Consider the following 23920-nt stretch of genomic DNA (forward strand, 5'->3'; position numbering starts at 1 on the left):
TTTCTTTGTTAGGTTATTTAATAATACTCTGTTCTTTTTCTTTGAAGGATTTATCACCATATGTGTGTGTATATGTATGTGTGTGTATATATATATGTTTGTATATGTGTGTATGTGTATATATATAGTTACGCGTCACTTAACAGGAATACGTTCTGAGAAATGTGTCGTTAGGTGATTTTGTCATTGTGCAAACATCGTAGTGTGTACTTACACAAACCTAGATGGTATAGCCTGCTACACACCTAGGCTATATGTTATTAATCTTATGGTTCAGCATTGAATGAAACATCATTATGCGGCACATGACTGGATATATTTGTGAGCTTGTGTGTTTAATGTCTAAACTGTAAGCTGTCGGAGAGCAGGAACTATGTCTCTATTGATTATTTCTTTCACTACTCTTTCTCTAGTGCTTAGAACATATTTCTTGAATGAAAACTTTGCTGTTCTAAAATGGTGAAAAGGAGATGGAGAATAGTATGTACAATATTATCCTATATTTGTTATTTTTTAAAAAATTGTATATTTTTGATGTTAATCCCTTATCAGATATATGATTTGCAAATATTTTCTTCCATTCTATGGGTTGCCTTTTAAACACTCTTTTGATAGTGTTCTTTGATGCACAGGTTTTGTTGAAGTCCAATTTATTTTTTCTTTTCTTGCTTGTGCTTTTGGTGTCATTCCGAGAAATCATTGCCAAATTCAATGTCATAAAGCTTTGCCTGTTTTTTCTGAGTTTTATAGTTTTAGTTTGTATATTTAAGTCTTTAATCCATTTTGACTTAATTTTTGTATATGGTAAAAAGGCAAGGGTCCAACTAATTTTTTTTGCATGTGGATATCCAGTTTTCCCAGCATCATTTATTGAAAAGACTGTCTTTTCCACATTAGATGGTCTTGGCACCCATGTCAAAAATCCTTTGACCATGTACGTGAGGGTTTATTTCCAGGCTCTCTATTCTATTCCACTGATTTATTTGTTCTGTCTGTCTTTATGCCAAGACCATACTATTTTGGTTTTTTTTTTTAATTGTGGTAAAATATACATAACATATAATTTACCATTTTAACCATTTTTAAGTATATAGTTCAGTGGCATTAAGTACATTCACATTGTTGAGCAACCGTCACCACCATCCCTTTGTTCTTTTTATAGCTGCATAGTATTCCATTGCATGAATACATTCGAATTTATTTACCAGTTCTCTGCTAATGCACACTCAGGTTGTTTTCAGTCTTTTGCTATTACAATTAATGCTATGACAAATAGTCTAATATAAAAGTCATTTGTGCTTATGTGAGTATATCAGTAGGATAAATTCTGGAAACAGAGTTGGTAAATCATAACAGTTGTGCTTTTGTAATTTTTATAAAATGGGCAAAATGCCTTCCATAGAGCTTTTATTAATTTACCCTCAGTATATTAACTTTTTAAAAAAATTTTTTTCCTACCTGATAGGTAAAAAATGTTCTTAGTGTTGTTTGAATTTTCTTTTTTTTTTTTTTTTTTGGTGAGGAACACTAGCCCTGAGCTAACATCCGTTGCCAATCCTCCTCTTTTTGCTGAGGAAGATTGGCCCTGGGCTAACATCAGTGCCCATATTCCTCTACTTTATATGTGGGATGCCTGCCACAGCATGGCTTGCTAAATGGTGTGTATGTCCGTGCCCGGGATCCGAACCTGCAAACCCTGGGCCGCAGAAGTGGAGTGTGTGAACTTAACCACTATGCCACTGGGTTGGCCCCTTGAATTTCCATTTTGACATTGCATATCCTTTTTGCTTGTTTAAGAGCCATTTGATATTCTTTTCTATGAACTGTATGTTTATATGTGTGCCCATTTTTCTATTAACTTGTTTGTCATTTTCTTACTGATTTGTAAGAGTTCTTTGTATTTTAGGGAAATTAGCCTATTGTCTGTAATATAAGTTGCAAATGTCTTTCCAGCTTATCATTTCACTTATAGCAGTTCTAATCTCGTTTTCTCTCATAACCTATTTATCGTCAATGAAATCCCAGAAATTTTTGGAAGTCCTTTCACCCTACCCTATTAGAAAGCTCTGCTCAGTTGCAGAGTAATACCCAGCCTGGTGAGTGAGATGCTTTCTAATATCTGGTTGTTAAAATTTAAACAGTGATGGGACTAGAAAAGACCTCGGAAATCCTCTCATATAGTCACTTAATTTTGTAGATGAGGCCCAAGTAAATGAAGTGATGTAACCTAGGTTACATAGCAGGTAAACAATGGTGCCAGAACCAGGACTTTTCTCTGGCTGCCATTTTGGATGAGATTATTCTGTGTAATACACACACTAAGAAAGTTCTGAGTTTATGAAGGTATTTATGAATTGAAAGTTGGTTTTGGTAGAGAGAGGGCGCTTTCCCATTCTGCTCTTTTTCTTTTTCTCTCACCTCCTTTTCCTTCCCCAAGTGACTTGTGAATTCTGAAATTCTAGCTTAAGACAGAGAATAAGTGGCCCTTTGAACGTGCCCTTTTCTAGGATTGGTTTGGTGCTGAGTTCTAGGCGTGCAGGCCCGAGGAGAGGTACGTGGTGGGGATTCTCCAAGTGATGGTGCTGCCCTCAATGCATGACTCAGAGGCTCTGAGGAAGCCGGGTTAAGGTTGTGCTGGGTGTTCTGGAGATTTGCCGCAGCTTGGACCTCCCAGGCCTCCTCCATCACCAAATGGAGAAAACCTGATCCCCCTGAAAAGCCTTGGGACTTCAGTTGTTTCTCAGGGATCTTCTGACCCAAGTAATAAAAATGATAAAAATAATAATAAAATAATAAAATTATTTATGCTTGTTTATCTAATCTAAGATGCCACTGACTATCGGCTGTGCCACTATTTTGTGCATCACTAAGAAAAAATACTGCGAATTAAAAGGACTGGTGCTTGCTTAGCACATAGACTTTTCTCACATATCACTCTTATACATAAAAAAGTAAAATAATTTTTCTTTAAATGCCATATCATAGTGCAGTCTCTTCAAAGATATTTTAAGTGGCATTTAAAACATGGGTAGTACCATCAAATACATTTAATTGAGCTAAAATGACAATACCAACAACTTAGACTAAATTCACACATGTACAGGCAGTGTGACTACTTCTCCATCATTTGGCTGATGAGCATTATAAGATTTCAGAGTCAATAGTGTAGGGGAGGAGGCCAGCCCGGTGGCTCAAGCAGTTAGGTGCGTGCTCTGCTGCGGTGGCCCGGGGTTCGCCGGTTCAGATCCCGGGCGTGCACTGATGCACCGCTTGTCAGGCCATGCTGTGGCGGGGTCCCATATAAAGTGGAGGAAGATGGGCACGGATGTTAGCCCAGGGCCAGTCTTCCTCAGCAAAAAGAGGAGGATTGGCAGATGTTAGCTCAGGGCTGATCTTCCTCACAGAAAAAAATAAATAAATAAAAATAATGTGGGGGAAATGTGTGTCCTAGGATTAATGCAATGCTGTATCTTTTGACTAATTCCAAAGCATTTTTACATACATGATCTCATTTAATCTTCCCAGCAACCCTGAAACTAGATACATAAAGCCACTTTCGAGATAAACAAACTGAGGCTTAGAGAGGTTAAGTGACTTGCCAGAGATCACAGTTAATAAGTGATGAAACTGGGACTGAAACCCTGGATTTTCTTCTCTATCCAGTTATTTCCCTGCATTTGAGCCCATTGACTTAGATCTTTCTGTTATATCAGAGCAGATGATGAGAACAGCACAGGAAATGAGGGCTGCCGTGATTCTTTCTCTGATAGAGTTGATTAAAGACAATTACTGGCAGAAATAGGTATGCATAAGTGGTTTTCTTTGAAAGAGTAAAAATATAAGTTTAACTTGAAGACATTCTCTTCCCCCCCCCTTCTCCGAAGGTACCAGAAAGCAGCTGAGGAAGCAAACATGGAAAAGAGGAGAAATGTAAGTATTCAGAAGCCCTAGGGCCTGTGGGACTTCATGAGCAGAGCCTGTGTGGCCCAGCCACCTGCAGCTTCTGTGGGGCTTGGGTTCCACGTCAGCTCAGCCAGGCATTTATGCCAGCTGGTCTGATCTGTGAGCCGTTTGCTCTGGAGAACTTGGCTCAGGTGCAGGGAATCTTATTTTTGCACTGAGATTCTCCTTTTGAACGTATTTTTTTTCCCTGAGTTGAGTGAAGGAAAGAAAGCCAAGTGCTTTGCTTGAGGTTGGTAAAATGGCTTACTACTTCTGCTCAAGTGGGGACGCTGGCTTCCTGGGCTGTCATCCTTTTTTCCAAATCAAACAACCGGAATTTCTATAGCTCTGCTCATTTTAATGGTAGCAGCTGTGCAATTGTCATCCTCTGGGTTCTTTGTTTAAAGCAAACTTCTTGACCCAGTCTAGTTAGCAAGTTTCTTAGCCGCAGGATCCATCAAAGGCTAAAACCTCAGAACAAGCTCCCTGCTTGTACCCATTCTCTACTCTTCCCGCTGGCTAACTTCCAGCTGGGCTGATAGTGTATTTCTTTTGAAATCTTACCTGATTTAATCTTAGGAAGAAAAAGCCTCATGTATTTGGGCAAGAATTCTATAATTTGGCCAGCATTACAAAAACATCCCCCTGGCAGTTTTCAGGACCTAACCTATTTAAATTAGTCCATAACATGCCCCTGTCAATTTGTTCTCTCTAAGGGGATGATGCTGACCAGGTCTTGGGCTTAATTTTCCTGTAATTTGAAAATGGATCCTCTCTGGTGCACTGTAAGAAAAAGCTACCATCATTTCACTCAACTGCTGGTTTCTTTTCTTTCCTCCTTCTCTCTCTTCTGCCTGTTATTTTTCCCCTTGTTCCTTTCCTCCTTCCACCCATTCATTTAGCAAGGATTCACGGGCACCTACTATGTGCCAAGCACCGTTTTAGGCACTAATACAGACTACATTTCTGCCACCATGGAGTCTGCGTTCTGGTGGGGGAGACAGACAATATAGAAATTGTGTCAGGTGGTGATTAGAGTTATGAAGCAATATGAAGCAGGTAAGAGGGATAGAGTGGTCAGGGAAAGCCTCTGCTAAGGAAACATTTGAGCAGAGATCTGAGGACATGAACCAGGGAGAAGAATGATTCAGGCAGAAGACAAGCACATGCAAATGCCCTGGGGCAGGAACGTTCTTAGTGTGTTTGAGAAATAGGAAGAGCAGGGTCATAGAGGGCCATTGTGAGGACCTGGACTTTAACTCTGATTGAATGAGGGCCTTTGAAGGGTTTATGTGCAAAGGAGTGAAGTGATCTGACTTAAATTTTGAAAAGAGGAGGCAGAGACTAGAAGAACAATAGCAGAAGCCTGGAGACCAATTATGAGACAATTGCAATGATTTAGGCAAGAGATGATAATGGATTGGACTGGAGTAGTAGCTATATAGGTGATGAGAAGTGGTCAGGGTTTATACGGACGGTAGAGAGAAAGAGAGGAATCAAGAATGGCAGCAATGTTTTTGGCTCAAACCTGGAAAAATGCCATTAACTGAGATAGGGAAGATGGCAGTAAAAGCAGGTTTAGAGAAGGGGAAATATTAGAAGCTCAGTTTTGGACATGTTGAATGTAAAATTCTTTGTTAAGACATCCAGGGGGAGATGTCAAATAGGAACTTTGATGTAGAAATCTGGAATTGGAAGAGATCTGGGCTGGAGGTGAGATGTGTGTGTATCAGAGTATTAGTGGTGTTTAAAGACATGAGATGCATGAGATCACCCCTGGAGTGAGTGTAGCTAGAGAAGAGGTCTGAGGACTGAGCTCAGGGGCACCTTGGTGTTTAAAGTTTGGAGAGATAAGAAGGGACCAGCAAAGGAGACTGAGAGGGAGCAACTGGTGAAATAGCAATAGAAACAAGAAAATGGAGTGCCAGAAGTCAAGTGAAGAAAGTATTTCTAAAAGGAGAGTTATCAACAGAGTCACACACACAGATGGCCTGAGAATTAACCATCACATTTGGCAACATGAAGGTCGTTGGTCACCTTGTACTGTTTCTAAGTGATGGGATAAAGGCCTGATTGGACTAGGTTCAAGACAGTGGGATGTCAGAATTTGACACCACGGGTATAGACAAATGTTTAGGGAGCATCTTTTATGTGCCAGGTGCCAGAGACACAAAGAGGAATAAGATGTGGTCCCTGCCTTCAAGGGACTGTTTAGAGTTTAGGAAATAGAATTTATAATCCCAGTGTGATAAGTACCATATTAAAGAAATACTCAAGGTGCTGGAGGAGCATTTAGGAGGGACTCATAACCTGGACCATGCTACATCAAGGAAGGCTTCCTAGAAGAAGTGGTGCCTGATGGAGCCCAAAAGACAAATAGGAATTAGCTAAGCCAAGGGGGCAAAGGAGTGGCAGAGGAAGCAGAATTATACACAGCATGGAGACGTGAGAACAGGCATATTTGACAGTTGAAAAGATAATTATTGCATTCACCAAGATGGAGAATTCAGGAGAAGAAACAGATTAAAGGGTGAGGAATGAAGGGAGGAGAGGGGAGATTCAGCCTTAGATAAGGATGGGTTTAAGATGCCGATAGGATTTCCAGGTAGAGTTGATAGGTAAGGAGAGAAATCTGGCTAGAGTTATGGTTATAAGTCATCAACAGACAGCTGGTAGGTGAAACCACAAGGTGGATGACATCGTCTACAGAGACTATATAAAGTGAGTGAAGAAGAGGACCTAAGACAGAATCTTGAGGGAACCCACCATATTAGGGAGGTACAGAGGAGGAGAAACCTGTAAAGAAAACTGAGGAGCAGCCAGCGAAATGGGAAGAAATCTAAGAACAAAGGGGTGTCACAAAAACCATGGAAGGAATTTTTAAAAGGGGGGAGTGGTCAGTAGGGTCCAATGCTATAGAGAGATCAAATAAAATAAAGCACAAGTGTCCATTGCATTTAGCAAATGAGGTAAAAGGATGTGAACAGGTAATTAAAGAAGAAACAATAAACATAGGAAAAAATGCTTAGCCTCGCTAATAATCAAAGAAATGTAAATTAACGTACCATGAGATTTAAATTGTAATCTAAACAGTTGGCATTTTTTTTTTCAATAGATAATATTCAGTATGTGAGGAAATATGAACTCTCATACACTCTTAGTGAGAAGTCAATTAGGAAATACCTATTAAAATATTAAATATATTTCATACCATTGATCCAGCAATTCTACTTCCAGGAATTATCATTGAGGAAAAACTCACAAGTGAAATAAACGTAAAAGGATATTTATTGCAGGATTCTTTGTATTACTGAAAATTTTGAAAAAATGCAGATACTCATCAGTGGGGGAATGGTAAATTATGGTACATACATTCAATATAGTAATATATATAGTATTATATGGTTAAGATTTTATGTGTTGACATGGAAAGATATCAAAAGCACGTTAAACGATTAAAGCAAGGTGCAGAACAGTAAGTATAGTATGATTTTCTAGAAAAAATGTATATAGTGTATAAAAAGAGGGGAAAAATTGAGAGTGTGTGCACCAAACTGTTGGCAGTGGATATCTTGGTTGGGAGGGATGGAGAAGTCAAATAAAGAGAATTATAGCATATATTCGGGTCATGTATACATTCCTATATTGATCGTGACTTTTCCCCCAAAAGTTTTTAAATTACTTTTGTAATTGAGAAAAATAGTAAGTTAAAAATGAGATAATGAAATGAAAATTTTAAAGCGGTAATTGGTGATCTTGTTTGGAGCTACCTAAGAAATCGTTGGTAGTAGAATTAGAGTGAATGGAAAGTAATCAAGTGGAAATGTGCTTTCAAGACCGTTAACTGTGAAGTGTAAGAGACAGCAATAGTTAGAGGAAGACATCAAGTTGAGGCAGGGTTACTTTTTTTTAACAAACTTTTTATTTTGAAATAATTTTGGATTTACAGTGGAGTTATTAAGATAGTATGGAGTGTTCCCATATATGTCCCCTTAGCTTCCCCTAATGTTAACATCTTATATAACTATGGTACATTTATCAAAACTAAGAAATTAACATTGGTGCAAACTATTAATTAAACTACAGACTTTATTCAAATCTCACCAGTTTTTCTACTAATGACAGAGGGTTGCTTTTAAGATCCACTAGACTTGTAAGAAGTCCAAATTGTCTCCTGAAGAAGAGGGAGAAATGTCCATATAAACTTACAGAAGTGACTGACCAAGTGAGAGTACTTACATTCTATGGTAGAATGCAAGTTAGAGAAATATTCAGGAGCAGGTGGGTAATGTATTCCTTCAAGAAATAGTGGGATTGGGTTACCTGATAGCCTGGATTCCCAGAAATTTACTCCTCTTTTTCTCTTCCTCTTCCACTTACACCTAGGACACAGAAACAGACCATTAATACCATTATCAGTTATATTTTCAGGTTCCTTTCAAGCATGGAATATGCCACTTCTTGAAATCTGTGCTGTTTGGGCACTCATCTCCATAATGACTGGCTTCCACTTTTCTGAGAATTTCTCCCCTTTCTTGGAGGCTGTACATCCAGGTAGTCCATGTTTCCGAGCCCACTGCTGTATCCTCCTACTTTTAAGATGAAGATTCCTCTGCCAAGATTTCAATGTTAGAGCTCATTTGACCCAGCCTCTTCATTTTACAGGTGGAATAACTGAGACCCAAAGAGAGGAAGGGACTTATCCAAGGTCATACATCTCAGAGTGACAGATCTGGGATTTATCCCAATTCCAAGTCAAATGCTCCTGCAGAAAGGACGTTGTGTTCCATCTCCTGGGTGTGCCTGATCTGGATTCAGGCAGCCAGTTATGGCTCTGATTCTCAGTCTTCCTGGGTAGAATGAACAGCATGCTGGATGTCACTTGAGAAAGGAGGCTGTGGTAGTGTAGCAACCAAAGGGGCCCTTGAAAATTTGCAGCCTCCTTGACTTCCCACTGCCTTATTCTAGGAAATACTTGGGAAAAAGTTAAAACCTTGATACAAAAGACTGACTAGAATTTCACCTTATTTTGTGCCCCCCACCCCGACTTGGGAACAGTAGAGACTATAGGAAGAGTAGAAAGAACTGTAAGAGACTAACCCAAGTTCAGGATTTGGGAGATGACGAGGTACTGCAGTTGATCACCATTGTGAGGTGTGGCTGGAGGAGTAGGGAGGGCCACCCATTTAATAATAATTGTCACCACTTATCAGGTGCCTATTTATGTCAAATACTACACTACATGTTTTAATATAGTCTCATTTATTCTCCAAGATTGCCCTGTATGGTAGTTTCCAGAAATTAAGAAACTTGCCTAAGGTCCCTTGGCTGGGTAGAGCTGGATTTTACAAGTAACACATGTTCATTGTAGAAAGTACAGATAAAGAGAAGAAAATATAAGTGGCCCATAATCCATTATCCAATGATAACCCAGGCTGTCTCAACCAATACTCTCTTTACTGTGCTGCCCAAACTGCTTTTAGCGATCGCTTTTGTTCTGTGCCTTCCTGCTTCTCTTTCTTCCCCAGAAAGACTGGGGCCACTGCTTCTTCCCCATCTGTGCTTGCCTTGGGTCCTAAAGACCTGGACAATTGGCATGGACTGGGTAGGGCCGCCCACAGTGATTTAAGGGTGTGAGGCCTTTAATGCTGTCAGATCACACAGCCCTGCCTTCCCCTTCTTGTCCTCACCCCAGCACTTTTGAGCTTGTATCTTTAAAAGCTCCTTTAATAAAAGAGCACATTTACTCCTGCTGAAAGACCCCTAAGGGAGGACCTCTGCCCAGGCCCTCGTGTGGGACGCTGCTGATACTCCATCACACAAAGCCCTCTCTTCCTCGTCATCACAGGTAAAGTAGAAATGACCATTTTCAAGCTGCTTACAGTAAGACCAAAATTATTTAATGTTCTGTAGAAGCTTTTTTTGTCATATGAAGATGATGTATAATGTTATTTTTTTTTGTGAGGAAGATTAGCCCTGACCTAACATTTGTTGCCAATCCTCCTCTTTTTGCTGAGGAGGATCGGCCCTGGGTAATATCAGTGCCCATCTTCCTCTACTTTGTATGTGGGACGCCTGCCACAGCATGGCTTCATAAGCGGTGCATAGGTCCACGTCCGGATCCAAACCTGTGAACCCCAGGCTGCTGAAGCAGAGCACGCCAACTTAACCACTGTGCTACCTAGCCAGCCCCTGTAATTTTATTTTCGTATTCACTTTTATTACACAACAAATACACATTTATCGTAAAAAAAAAGAAAATACAAATGCCCATGATCCAAAGATAACCCATTAACATCCTAATGTCTTTTCTTCCAGGCTACTTTTTTGTGTGTGTGTGTGAGGATGATCAGCCCTGAGCTAACATCCAATGCAGATCCTCCTCTTTTTGCCCAGGAAGGTTGGCCCTGGGCTAACATCCATGCCCATCTTCCTCTACTTTATATGGGACACCACCACAGCATGGCTTGACAGGCGGTGCATCGGTGGGTGCCCGGGATCCAAATCTGCAAACCCCGGGCCGCTGAAGTGGAACGTGTGCACTTAACCGATGCACCACCGGGATGCATCTGGAAGAGGGCTTCCAGATTACTTTTCTATGCTTATATTTAGAAATATATATGTGTGTTATAAAATGAGGTCATGCTGTCTAATAATTTGCTTTTTTCACTCAGAAGTATCTTATAAGCATCTTTCCATGTCAATAAATAAATATACTTTGATCACATGATTTGTCTCTGAGAAAAGTAGTGTCCAGTTACCAAGGTAAAAATGGCACTTTGATTCTCAGGACTCCTGTTGGGGCAGGGCAGGGGCAAGGCAGGTGAAGTCGGGGACCCATATGACTCATCCCATTGTGTGGCAGGACGTAGCACAGAGCCAAGGGTGCTGCTGGCAGTTAAGGTAGCACCAGCTTCCAGAGCTGTTTTTTCATTCTCTCTTTTTCAACAAGAAAACTTTTCATGCTTCCTCTGTCTCTGATCTATACATGCTTCCCCCAACAAATCATCTTGTCAGTAAAGATTTAAACACTAAAATCAAGCAGTTATTCTGTAACTTTTTTTATGCCTTGGTGCTACTTGATGAAGTGGCTCTCAGAGTGTATTCAGAAGAGTAACAGGGTGAGAGACTTAATTCCCAATATAGCTGCTAATCCTGTTTAATTCCCTGAAGTCTTTCAGTCCCAGGTGTTTTGTCCTTTCTTTCCTAGTTGAGAGACCGGTGAGTCACAGACTACAGGAATGGAAGGCAAGAAGGTATTGGAGCGCGTGGTTTGTTGCGAAGGTGCTGCTGTTCAATTTATTAAGGAGCACTTTCAAAGTGCGGGACATTGAATTTAACTTCATCAAGCATGTTTTCTCTATTATTGTGGAACAACAGTGACTGTTGCCAGGTTGTTTTTAATCTGTCTTATATGTATAAATTAATTCCATTTTGACCCAGGTGGAAGTGAACTCTCTTAGATGTGTAAATATGTGTCCTTCAATCAAGAGAAAGGGTGGTGGTATTTCATATGCAGCCTGGATATTTTTCAACCAAAGGATCTGTAAAATAGTGAATTTTCTGATAACTGAGAATTTACACGTGGACAAATGTGTAGAGAAGGGCAGGAAAAAGAGAGGGTTAGGTTCTTATGTAAAAATAAAATTTGATTGTTCATATGCATGTAAATTATATCAGATACAATGAAATATCATTTATGCAAATACATGTAAAAGTCTGGTGACTTATTTAAATTTCTACAAATAGTTTCAATCCTTGATGTTACTATCCCTAATTATTGGTATTGTGTAGTTTCAACTATACTGCATCTTTTTCTTATTTAAAAGAAAAAAACCCAGCAGGATTCACCATGTATTTTTGTGGCATGTAATGATGAACTTTTATTAATACATATTTACGGTGTTTATAGTACCTAGTATTTTGCTTTTTCTTTCTTGTTTTCCCCATTAAATTTTGCATAAAAATCCCTTGTCTTCAATGTAGCTATCATTAGATCTGGGCTCTCCTTTCTTCTCATTTTGTCCTTATAAGGCTATCCTGTTTTATCACTTCCTGCTTCAGCTCCTGACTTTTTCTCTCTTCCCCTCTCCCAGGGTGGGTGCTTTCTCCATGTGGCAGGGCTGTAACTGTTCACAGCTGTCTGCAACGCCAGTGGACCAGGAGCTGCCTGGAGTTTTAACTTTCATTTTGCAAAGAACAACATGTTTGAATGTTTCAGCAGGCAAGTTATAACTGGCATTTACTTCTTGTTCTTCTAGAACACTGAAAATTTCCCCCAGCACTTGAGAAGGGGAAACCTGACTGTGTTAAAGAAGAAGTGGGAGAACCCAGTGCTGGGAGCAGAGTCTCCCACAGAGTCCCTGCGAAACAGCAGCGTTGAGGTCAGGCACGGAGGCATCCGTCCTCCTGCTGAAGTGGCAAGCAACTCTGCCTCTGGGGCCGAAGCTGACCGAGAGGAGCGAGCCCGCCCCAGACCTAGACTCGGATCACCTCCTGAAGCCGCTGTTCAGTATCCGTATCCCTGCATCGAGGACAGTGAGCATCTTGAAGACCACTCAACAGAAAGTAAAAAAATGGAAAATTGTCTAGGAGAATCCAGGCATGAAGTAGGAAAACCTGAAATCAATGAAAACACAGAAGCTGCATACAAAATTGAGAAATATAATGTTCCGCTGAACAGGCTTAAGATGATGTTTGAGAAAGGTGAATCAGCTCAAAAATCAGCCCAGGTAAGGACTGGGCGGGTTTAAACTCGAGAAAGCCAAATCAAGTAACTAAACAGCTGTTTTTCTAATCTGGACAGTTTGAGTAGTAGTGAATATGTGGTCAGTATGTCTTTTGATTCAAGTTAAGTTAATTAAAAGTGTCAAATTGTTTACCTAGATGCTAAGATTTTTGCATCTCTGACCCAATTTCATGTGAAATCAAGCGTACACTGGGATTCAGGTTGATATCTAGAAGTGAAGAGAGTTTGATGCCGATTGGATTGTGTGTTTTTGTATGCTTGCCCTTTTAATTTGTCTTCCTGTGCCTTTTGTCATTTGTAGCTTTGGGGGGTGGAATTACTGCTGAATCTCTCTCTGCTTGGACACAGCTGCAGGCTGAGTGTTAAGGCCAGAGTTTAACATTAAGACTGAGGCTTAGTTGTCTCTTTGCTAGCTGAATCCCTTCTCTTCTTCTCAACTTCCTCATCTGTGCCTTCCAACAAATGTTTTCTATCAGCTAAAATCCTCTCCCAGGAAAAATCAATGAAGATAGCCAGACTAGCTGTAGCCTTCAGGAGTTTTGACTTGCAAATGCACAGGGTTGCATTTTCCTACAACTGCTAATGAAATTTGATCCTTCGTGTGGATTGCAGACCAGGTCCCCAGAGGGAATTACTTAACTAGAAAATGAGTTACATATGCTGGTGACTTATAAAACAATCCAAGGGCTGCAGAACTGGTAAATTTTTCCAATTTTCTCATACTTTCCTGCATATCTGCCTTTGTAGATGGGGATGGTTTGTTACAATAGTCGTTATAATGAAATAAACAGATCTGCTGGGAAGCAAAGCCATCATTTACTCTAGATTCCATCTAGATAGGAAAGCAGAATTTTTAAAGCTAGATATATGGCCCAAATCCCTACATTTGTGAAGTAATGATGTGAAGCGTTCTTTCTGAGATGAAAATTAGGTAACTCATCCTATAATCCTCAGTTACGTTTGGTGTGACTTAATCTCTTCTCCTTAACATGCAGCTTTCCTGCCTAGAAAAGTTCTTGAGTGTTTAGGGATCATCTATTTGAGGATGTAGAAAGAATTTTTAAAGGGGTGCAAACCTAGAACCCTTTTCTGTGCATGAGTTTTAGCTCTAACACTGAAACCAGTTGGCAAGAGATGTAACCACAAAGCAGTTTTATGACTTTTCTCAAACTCGCATCCCTCTGAATTTTCAGTCCTCTTAGGCCTGCCAACTCCCTCTTTCTCCTTTATGGTCTTAATAAAAAAGAATTTTTTTTTTTTTTAATGTGAAGAAGAATTTTAAATGGAAGGAAAAAATGTCAGAAATCCTAAATAGAGAGGAAGGGGCTTTGTTGTGACTCAAAGCACCATTGTAAGGCTCCTTCTCACAGACCCTGTTAGGGGCAGGACAGCTGATGTCACGCCAGCATGCACAATGTAGAGTCAGTGCAAAAGGCTGGCGCATGTCAAAACTGGCCTAAGGTAGGAAATGACTGGGACTGCAGCAAACAAAAATGCTGATTATGTGTAAGGATCTGGTGAGAGACTTTTTTCTCATAAATGTCTGGTGGAGATGGGTCAGAACAAGCCTGTCTCTTTGTGGCTGGTCAGAATGAAGAAAAACCCCTCATACAAAGAAAGATCCTGCTAGATCTCTGATGGCACTGGGCAGCCTGATTGCTAACAGTATAGGAAGATGAGGGAGGTTCTAAGATTGACCTGGGCTTTTTTAGGTGCCTTTTTAAACTTCCTGATTAAATAGTCATTTGTCACTTAATGGACTGCCTAGGAAGTGTAAAACACAGCTGCCCTTGGTTTTATAGCTGTTTCTAAACATCATTATTCATGTTGGAAACAGTCTAGAGTACTTTAAAAAGTTTTGTCTAATATTTCAATAAAACCATTAAAATACGTTTTGTCTACTTTAGGTTAAGGAATAACTAATCAGTTTGAAACTAGGTTATGGTTATTGTTAACATAATTTCAGCTTTAACATGGATAAGGCTTTAATAATCAGGATGTTGCATGATTGGATCTTTGGAAGGAAGCTCTGAGAAATATGGTAGGGACACTAGAAATCCTTTTAGGAGCAAGAGTATACAAGTAAGAATGTATACTTCAGAGCTAACAAATTCAGTAAGACAAATGACTAAATTAGGTACAAATTGTGTGAATCTTGAGTTCCATAATTGCATTTTAGAGAACTGGACAGAATCTCAACTAATTAGCTGAGCAGGGTCAGGGACCACATAGATAACGGAAATACATGGTCTAATGTCACATCCTCAGAAATCTTTTTTTTTTTTTTGCTGAGAAAGATTGGCCCTGAGTTAACATCTGTTGCCAATCTTCCTCTTTTTGCTTGAGGAAGATTGTCCATGAGCTAACATCTGTGCAAATCGTCCTCCATTTTGTGTGTGGGACACTGCCACAGCATGGCTTGAACCCGTGAAACCCAGGCCTCCAGAGTGGAGTGCACGAACTTAACCACTACACCACCAGGCTGGCCCCACATCCTCAGAAATCTTTTTATCAGGGTTATTTACAGGAGACAAAGTTAAGTGGTTTGAGTTCCCCTTTTCTTAGTTTCTCTTGCTCCCTTTTGTCTGAGATGGTTTCTGTTCTTGTCTCCTTATCTTCCTGATCTCCGCTCTCACGTTTTTTTCTCTCTCCCTGTGTAATCTCATCTCTTTCCATGACTCCAGGAAATGAATTCCCAAACTAGATTCTAGTCCTGAACTCTTAACCCAAACTTAAGCCCCATCTTTTTGGTTGCCTGCCAGGTCAGACATCTCTCTGTGAATATCCCTTAGGCTAATTCAGGAAGGCTGAAAACGAATCTATTCTCTTTCTAACCAAAACCTGCCTTACTCCTGGTGTCCCTTAATGCATCAGCATTCACCAAATCTCCTAGTCTGTAAGCTTGGGATCAGTTCTTCCTTGTGCCTTCCTCTTCTTCCCAGTCAGTCACTTACTAGGCTATCCAAATAAGTCTACCCTCTACACATCTCTCAAGTATGGGCCATTCTGTCCTGTCCCGTAGTATTGCTACAACCTCCCCATTGGCCTCTCATTTCTTTCTTCCCATCCATCCTCCACACTGTTGCTGTTTATTTTTCTAAATATAGTTGTAAATTATGTTACTTTCTTGATCAGAAACTTCTGATGCCTTAAAATTAATCCATATTTAATATTTGGGTCTTCCACAGTCTGAGCTCAACCTACCTTTCCAGTCTCATAGGCAATCTTATGCTCAAACTCTGGGTTACTCCTCATTCTCTAAATTATTTGTGCCTATACCCCAACTGCTACCTTTTGAAATCTTACTCCTTAAGGTCTATTAAGACTATGAGGCCTTACCTCATTTTCTCCCGAATGAATTAACGCTCCTCATTCTCCTATAGAATTTTCTTTTCACTTTTCTTTGAATACTTATATCATGTTTCCTTTAATAGTCGTGTATAAATTTGTACACTCCAGTCTATAATTTCTTTCAAAGTAATGATATTTTCTCCCCCAGTGGTCAGCACAATGACTTGACTCTTAGTGTTTATTTAATAAAAGGAAGAAAAGAAGCTTAGAACTCAAATAACTTATAAATAATGAGAATCGATAAAAGCTGTTCTTCACTTATTCTCTACTTTTGGTGAATAGATAGTTTATTCAGGTTAGATGGTTTATTTAACGTGATGCTTCTAATTCCTGTGAGTGAATGAGCGGTGAATGGATTAATGTAACACATCATCATTACTAAGAAAGAGAACCTCCCCAGTGACATATACTGAATGTGGTTTAGCATCCCTAATTTCCTGTATATGTTGATCTGGGTTTTACGTAGCTGAGGTAACTATTCTGGGCATCCTTTTATGATAGTTGATCAACTAGTTATAACCAATGTTCATTTATCATCATGTTGACATTGGAATCCGCAATCTTTAGAAGCCAGGATGTGGTTATTCAAAAATCAAGTACCTCTTTCATGCCCAAGAATGACCAAGCAATGTAGGGAGCATGTGACAGGCTCCTTAAGTTTCAGTTCTTTCTGTTTGGTTCCTAACATATTTGGTTCATACAGATTCTTGGACAGGAGAATAAAGACCAAATATTTGGATGGTATATTTCTACCTTCATAACTTATTTAAATTATTGTCTTTTGCTTGGGTCAAGATTGAACCGATTAGGTGTAATGCAAGAAAATAGGACTGGAATATGGATATCCCTTGATTCTTTTTTTTTTTTGCTGAGGAAGATTCACCCTGGGCTAACATCTGTGCCAATCTTCCTTTATTTTGTATGTGGGTTGCTGCCACAGCATGGCTGCCAACAAGTGGTATATGTCCGTGCCTGGGAACCGAATCCAGGCCCCCGAAGCAGAGCGTGCCGAACTTAACCCCCCTTGATTCTTTTTTTTTTTTTGTGAGGAAGATCAGCCCTGAGCTAACATCCATGCTAATCCTCCTCTTTTTGCTGAGGAAGACTGGCTCTGAGCTAACATCTATTGCCAATCCTCCTCCTTTTCCCCAAAGCCCCAGTAGATAGTTGTATGTCATAGTTGCACATCCTTCTAGTTGCTGTATGTGGGACGCGGCCTCAGCATGGCTGGAGAAGCGGTGCATTGGTGCGCACCTGGGATCCAAACCTGGGCTGCCAGTAGCAGAGCACACGCACTTAACCGCTAAGCCATGGGGCCGGCCCCCCCTTGATTCTTTTACACAGGTGCTGACTACTGCTTCTTGCATGCAGTGTTTCCATCTTCTAGGAAAGGAGTTAGATAAAGAAAGGAGGAAAGAGAAGAGAGAATGCCTTCTCACCAAATATCCCTATTTCCTAAAGCGCATAAATAGACTCACTCACTCACTCTTTGGGGGCTAACCAAGGATAGGAGGTAGTAATGAGAAGGTAATGATAAGTTTGTCCATAGGTGAATAGAATTAAAACAATTTAGAAAAAAATTTTTTTCTTTCTCTTTTTTCCCCATCATTCAATTGTATATTTTAATGCTTCCAATTAGTTGTATGTTAATTGTGTTAACTTGTTTTATATTACAAAGGTAAAACAGTACATTCAGCTAAAATAGAAGAATCTAAAATAAAAGTGAAAATTTCCCTTGTCCCATCCCTCTTTTCACTTGTTTGCTACATCTCTCCCCTTAGACTCCTAAGCCCTTGAACTTCCCTTAGAATTTCTGTTCCTCTTATCACCAGGATCATTATTATGAATGGCTAGCATCAAAACGCTGACAAAAGCTGCACTTGTTAATATGAGAGTAAAACCATCCTTCTTCAAACAGTTCAACATTTTTCTGATTTTTCTTCTCGTAAGTTCCTGGAAGTGACACTTGGCATTTTATTTAGCTTTACATAACACTGGTATGTAACGGTGTATATGTGTTGGTGTAGTGGAGTGAGCCCTTGGGAAAATAAGGCAACCAAGTGGGGGCTGGCCTGGTGGCGTAAGTGGTTAAGTGCGCATGCTCCGCTTCGGTGGCCCTGGGTTCCCAGGTTTGGATCCCGGGCATGCACCAACGCACTGCTTGTCAAGCCATGCTGTGGTGGTGTCCCATATCAAGTAGAGGAAGACGGGCACCGATGTTAGCTCAGGGCCAATCTTCCTCAAGAAAAAGGGGAGGATTGGCATCGGATGTTAGCTCAGGGCTAGTCCTCCTCACAAAAAAAATAAAATAAGGCAACCAAGCTAAAGTCTGATGTGTGTTCATCAGAAATTTTATCCATAGCCAATGGATCTATAAGCTACATCAAAGAAACAATTTATTTTTTTTTATTATTTAAAATTTTTTATTTATTTATTTTTCCCCCCAAAGCCCCAGTAGATAGTTGTATGCCATAGTTGCACATCCTTCTAGTTGCTGTATGTGGGACGCAGCCTCAGCATGGCCGGAGAAGCGGTGCGTCGGTGCGCGCCCGGGATCCGAACCCGGGCCGCCAGTAGCGGAGCACGCGCACTTAACCGCTAAGCCACAGGGCCGGCCCAAAGGAACAATTTATATTTGCCTTCTCGAAGAATGGATAGGTGTCCATAGGGAATCCCTAGATGGTTATAAAATTATCCATAACGTTTTATTTTCTCCTCTCTTGATTAAGCAGATATGGGAACACATGCAATTATTAATGTTATCTTCATAAGATTTTTATTCTGCTTTCTTAATGTCTTAAGTAAATTATTTGGAATTATATTGCTAGAAGAATACAATTCTGAGGATGTTCATAATTGATATTAATTGCATATTTTTTTTAAACATTTAAAAAAAATTTTTTTTTAAACATTTAAAAAAAATTTTTTTTTAAACTTTATTTATTTATTTTTTTCCCCAAAGCCCCAGTAGATAGTTGTATGTCATAGCTGCACATCCTTCTAGTTGCTGTATGTGGGATGCGGCCTCAGCATGGCCAGAGAAGCGGTGCGTCGGTGCGCGCCTGGGATCCGAACCCGGGCCGCCAGCAGCGGAGCGCGCACACTTAACCGCTAAGCCACGGGGCCGGCCCTAATTGCATATTTTTAAGTCATAATTTTAACATGGACATAGAAAGGGATTTGAATAACTGTCCACATCACCGGGGGGTCTAATAATAGTCATCCTAATGTAGGGGAGTATATCTTTAATTTGCTTATCAGTGAATCATGAGTCTTAAGTTGACCCAACATTGAGCCTCCAATAGATACATTGATAGTGCTTTAAATATGGATAACTGGTTTTGTTAAATAAATACAAGAATTATCTTTTTCTATCAATACCGTGTTTCTCATATATCCTATTAAAACTATTTTTTTGTGGATTTATTCTATTCACCTATAGTTTATAGCTTCTTCTGTAATTTCAAAATGTAAATAAGATTGCTCTCAGAGTTATTTTGACTGATTTCTTTCTATAGAGGATCATTTCTTGTAAAGACCTCATAGCAGTATAAATTGTTTTATTCACTCTTAATTAGTAACTCTTTGGTCTTTCGTAGTAAGATAATAATGGATCCAGGTGTAAAGATGCCACTCAGAATTCTAATCTTTCTCACTGTTTATTGCCCTAAATGGCTGTCCTTGATGTGCCAACTCGAGAGCAGTCATCTCTTTTCTGCTTACTTCCATGCCAGCTAACTACTTACTGATTTCTAGTCAGTTCTATTATAATAAAACATATTGAAAAGTAATGTTAGGGGACTGGAACATTCTCTAAGCAGTGTTGGCATATATTAAAGTTTGGAGGGGCCAGAAAGACTTCATTTGCCCCCCAAATATCACCACCTTTGTCTTCTTGCTATTGGACTCACTCCTGGATTAGACAACATAGGTGTGTATCCAGATGAATATATTAGTCATTTCCTCTAGCCTTATAACTCATCGATGAGTTACAATGAGTGAGAAATCTCTATCAAGATCTTTGACATAAATCCTGGAACTCTGAGGGACTGGAAGAGGTATTTAATGCAGCTCACTGCTCTCAGGCAGTTAGGATATTAAAATCCCTATTTTGGGCCGGACCCGTGGCTTGGCGGGTAAGTGCGCGGGCTCCGCTACTGGCTGCCAGGGTTCAGATCCCGGCCTCGCACCAACACGCCGTGTCTCCCGCCATGCTGAGGCCGCGTCCCACATACAGCAACTAGAAGGATGTGCAACTATGACATACAACTATCTACTGGGGCTTTGGGGGAAAAAAAGGAGGAGGATTGGCAATAAGTGTTAGCTCAGAGCCGGTCTTCCTCAGCAAAAAGGGGAGGATTAGCATGGATGTTAGCTCAGGGCTGATCTTCCTCGCAAAAAAAAAAAAAAAAAAAAAATCCCTGTTTTACGGATGGAAACAGCCGAGGTCAGAGAAGTTAACTGATGTGCCCAATGTCATGTGATTAATTAATATCAGAACAAGGACTGAAATTGTGTAGTACCCCTTCTACCATGTAACACTGTCTTCATGGGTATTATAATAATTGTTTATTGGGTAAAAACAACTGGCCATGGCCTTACATATCTTTGAAATCTAAGGAAACGGGGAAGAATTTAAAACATCAACAGCTGTATTCTCAAAGACTTTAGCTCTCTGTCTTCCCTCTTCCTACATTTTATAGTCTCGTAACTGAATTAAAAACATGAGGGCAATGAAGAGAAGAAATAGATTGGAATGCAAGCAATTTGTACCAAATCTCTTGAGTTAGGAGCTTAAGGGTTTGGGAGGTTTGTTTTTCTTATGTGAATTAAATAGTCATCTGAACAGTCATACACAGACACACACACACACAACCAGAAAGAAGAAAAAGGGAAGTAAACCAGGGAAAAAAGAGCAACCTTCACCAGTTGTGTACAATGATATCCTTACCATTGAATAATTAGTTTTTACATGGTTTTGGTCACTGCATGCTGTTTTGTGTGCTTTATCTGTTGTTTGGTCTTTTTTATACAGACCTTCCTATTTATCTTCCTAGTTTATGTAGTTACCTTTTTATGGTGATATGGTATTTCATTATACTGTTTAATTATTCCCCAGTATTTAGATTATTTCTAGACTAATCAAAAACCTCTGAGTGTCTTGGCAGAAACATTTTGTTTTTAGTTGTGTTTGAAGGGCATATTACTGAAGTGATGTTATCATGGTCAAAAGATGTAATTCATTAAACAGTTTTCTTACATATTTTTGGTTTATTCTCAAGGATTATACTATTTTGGGGCTGACCTCATGGCACAGTGGTTAAGTTTGGCGTGTTCTGCTTCGGCGGCCTGGGTTTGGATGCTGGGCACGGACCTACACCACTCGTCAGCCACGCTGTGGCGGCAACCACATATAAAGTAGAGGAAGATTAGCACAGATGTTAGCTCAGGGCCCATCTTTCTTGTCAAAAAATAATAATAATAAAATAAAACATCACTAGCACAACTAAGGACATATTTAATTCCCCAAGACCTCATCAGCATTTGGTTTGATGATTTTTATCTATATTAATTTAATAAATATGAAGTATCATCTCTCCTTTTTTTGTCCTAATTGTAAAAGTAACACATAATTTTTGTAGAACACTTAGAAATACAGAAAATTTAGAGAAATCCCACCACCTGGAGATAAATGCTCCTTCTATGTGTATTGTTTTACTTAAATCAGCTCTGTTTTTTATAAGAGGGTCCCTGGAGAAGGAAATGTTTCTCTCTAAATAGTTTGAGAAATTAAGGCCGGGTTTTATCTACACCCTATGATCCCCATACATAGTTCAGCAAACTCGCATTTTTCCCTAAAAATCATCCTCCCTCCGCCCTTCACTTTGGAGAAATGAGAAAGTCTGAAGGAAGGTCGAAGTTGAAAGGTTGGAGGAAGTGGCTAAGAGAGGTAGGAGGCTCTCAGTAAATTGTAGTGTTGAGAATCAACTTTTAAAGAGAATTTTTCAGGCCGGCCCCATGGCTTAGCAGTTAAGTGCGTGCGTTCCGCTGCCGGCGGCCTGGGCCCGGATCCTGGGTGTGCACCGACGCACCGCTCCTCCGGCCATGCTGAGGCCGCATCCCACATACAGCAACTAGAAGGATGTGCAACTATGACGTACAACTATCTACTGGGGCTTTGGGGAAAAAATAAATAAATAAAATCTTTAAAAAATAAATAAAGAGAATTTTTCTTGAAAATAGGAGTCCAGGGGACAGGAAATCTGCTTTTCACTTGACATTTGGGACCTAACTTACTTTATTTACTTAAAAAATTTTCCAACGAAAAGAAATTCTACAGACTATTGGTTAAAAGCCACAAACTCTTATCTCATTGGTACATGTTGATCTGTTTGGTTTATGGATTCACAGAGAATATTTAAGGGCGTTCACACTAATGAGAGTTACTACAGTCAGCTGACAGGAAGGAGGACTTGTGAGGTGGAGTGAGGCCAAGCCTTAGGAAATTCCAGCAAGTCTTAAAGTGTCTTTTCTCTGTTCTCTTAACAGATTTTGATCATTAAGGCTCCCTCAGGCGTCTGAGTAAAAAGAGCTGAAATGTGATAAAAATATGTTACAGAAGAGAATTTCAGTATCAGAATTTCTGTTTTTTTTCTTTCTGTGCTCCTCTACTTCCTTGAGAAACGTTGGAGGAAACCCCTCCTTCTTCCTGTACCTCTGATTACCACTTGTAAAATGAGGATCATAAAATTCATTGGAAATGCATTGGAGATCTTTGTTATTCTTTTTTTTCTATGAGGAAGATCAGCCCTGAGCTAACATCCACTTTATGTGGGATGCCGCCCCAGCATGGCCTGACAAGCAGTGCATCGGTGCGCGCCCGGGATCCGAACCCAGGCTGCCAGCAGCAGAGCGGGCGCACTTAACTGCTACTCCACAGGGCCAGCCCCAAGATCTTTGTTATTCTTAATGTTTGAGTGCTTTGGAGTATTGAAACGTATTGAAAGAAATGCTTATTGCTTCACCTTGTTAAAAGCCGTCTCATCTCAGAGCTATATTCCTCCTCAGAACCAGTGTCAGTATAACTTTGATTTCCAGAAACATTTCTGTTTTTCTCTAAGACCAAAAGGCTTTGCACTTTCACTTTTTTAGCACTTCAAAGAAAATAGTTCAGAATATTGATACCCTCATGAACTAGAAGGCTTTAAAAAAAAAAGGCTCTTACTTTATTTATTCCAAAGGTTTAAATAAAAAGCAAGGGTGGGGGGCCGGCCCCGTGGCTTGGCGGTTGGGTGCGCGCGCTCCGCTGCCGGCGGCCCGGGTTTGGGGCCCGGGTGCGCACCGACGCGCTCCTCCTTCCGCCACGCTGGGGCCGTGTCCCGCGTGCAGCAGCTGGAAGGATGTGCAGCTGTGGCAGGCAACTATCTACTGGGACTTTGGGGGAAAAAGAAATAAATAAGATCTTTAAAAAAAAAAAAAAAAGCAAGGGTGGGGAATTTTATGCATCTAAAACCAAAGAAAGGGGCCGGCCCCGTGGCTTAGCGGTTAAGTGTGCGTGCTCCACTACTGGCGGCCCGGATTTGGATGCCCGGCGTGCACCGACGCACTGCTTCTCTGGCCATGCTGAGGCCACGTCCCACATACAGCAACTAGAAGGATGTGCAGCTATGACATACAACTATCTACTGGGGCTTTGGGGGTAAAAATAAATAAATAAATAAAATCTTTAAAAAAATAAATAAATAGAATAAAACCAAAGAAAGCCTCTGCCCTGGCAGGGCCTATCTTCTGGTTCTAAATTATCTTGCTCCTGATAACACCACTGCAGGGACCTCACATGTGCCTACAAGTACAGACAGAAAACTGAACTCTGCAGAT

At 40.2% G+C, this 23920-nt stretch overlaps 1 protein-coding gene across 4 annotated transcripts in view; it reads left to right on the plus strand.

Annotated features, from left to right (window-relative positions):
• The window catches only part of LIMA1 (LIM domain and actin binding 1), an 86805-nt gene that overhangs the window by 38086 nt on the left and 24799 nt on the right, over window positions 1–23920 (plus strand). For 3 of the 4 annotated variants that reach the window (XM_014786447.2, XM_014786448.2, XM_087442418.1), the window contains exons 3-4: window positions 3885–3930; window positions 12204–12674. In XM_014786447.2, the coding sequence (XP_014641933.1) occupies window positions 3885–3930; window positions 12204–12674 (517 nt within the window). Of the gene's footprint in view, window positions 1–463; window positions 481–3884; window positions 3931–12203; window positions 12675–23920 lie in introns of those variants that run through there. The other variant, XM_087442419.1, reaches the window with a different exon arrangement.

This window comes from Ceratotherium simum, chromosome 17 (assembly GCF_057802395.1).
Source record: "Ceratotherium simum simum isolate JZ-2026a chromosome 17, ASM5780239v1, whole genome shotgun sequence".
Classification (NCBI taxonomy): domain Eukaryota; kingdom Metazoa; phylum Chordata; class Mammalia; order Perissodactyla; family Rhinocerotidae; genus Ceratotherium; species Ceratotherium simum.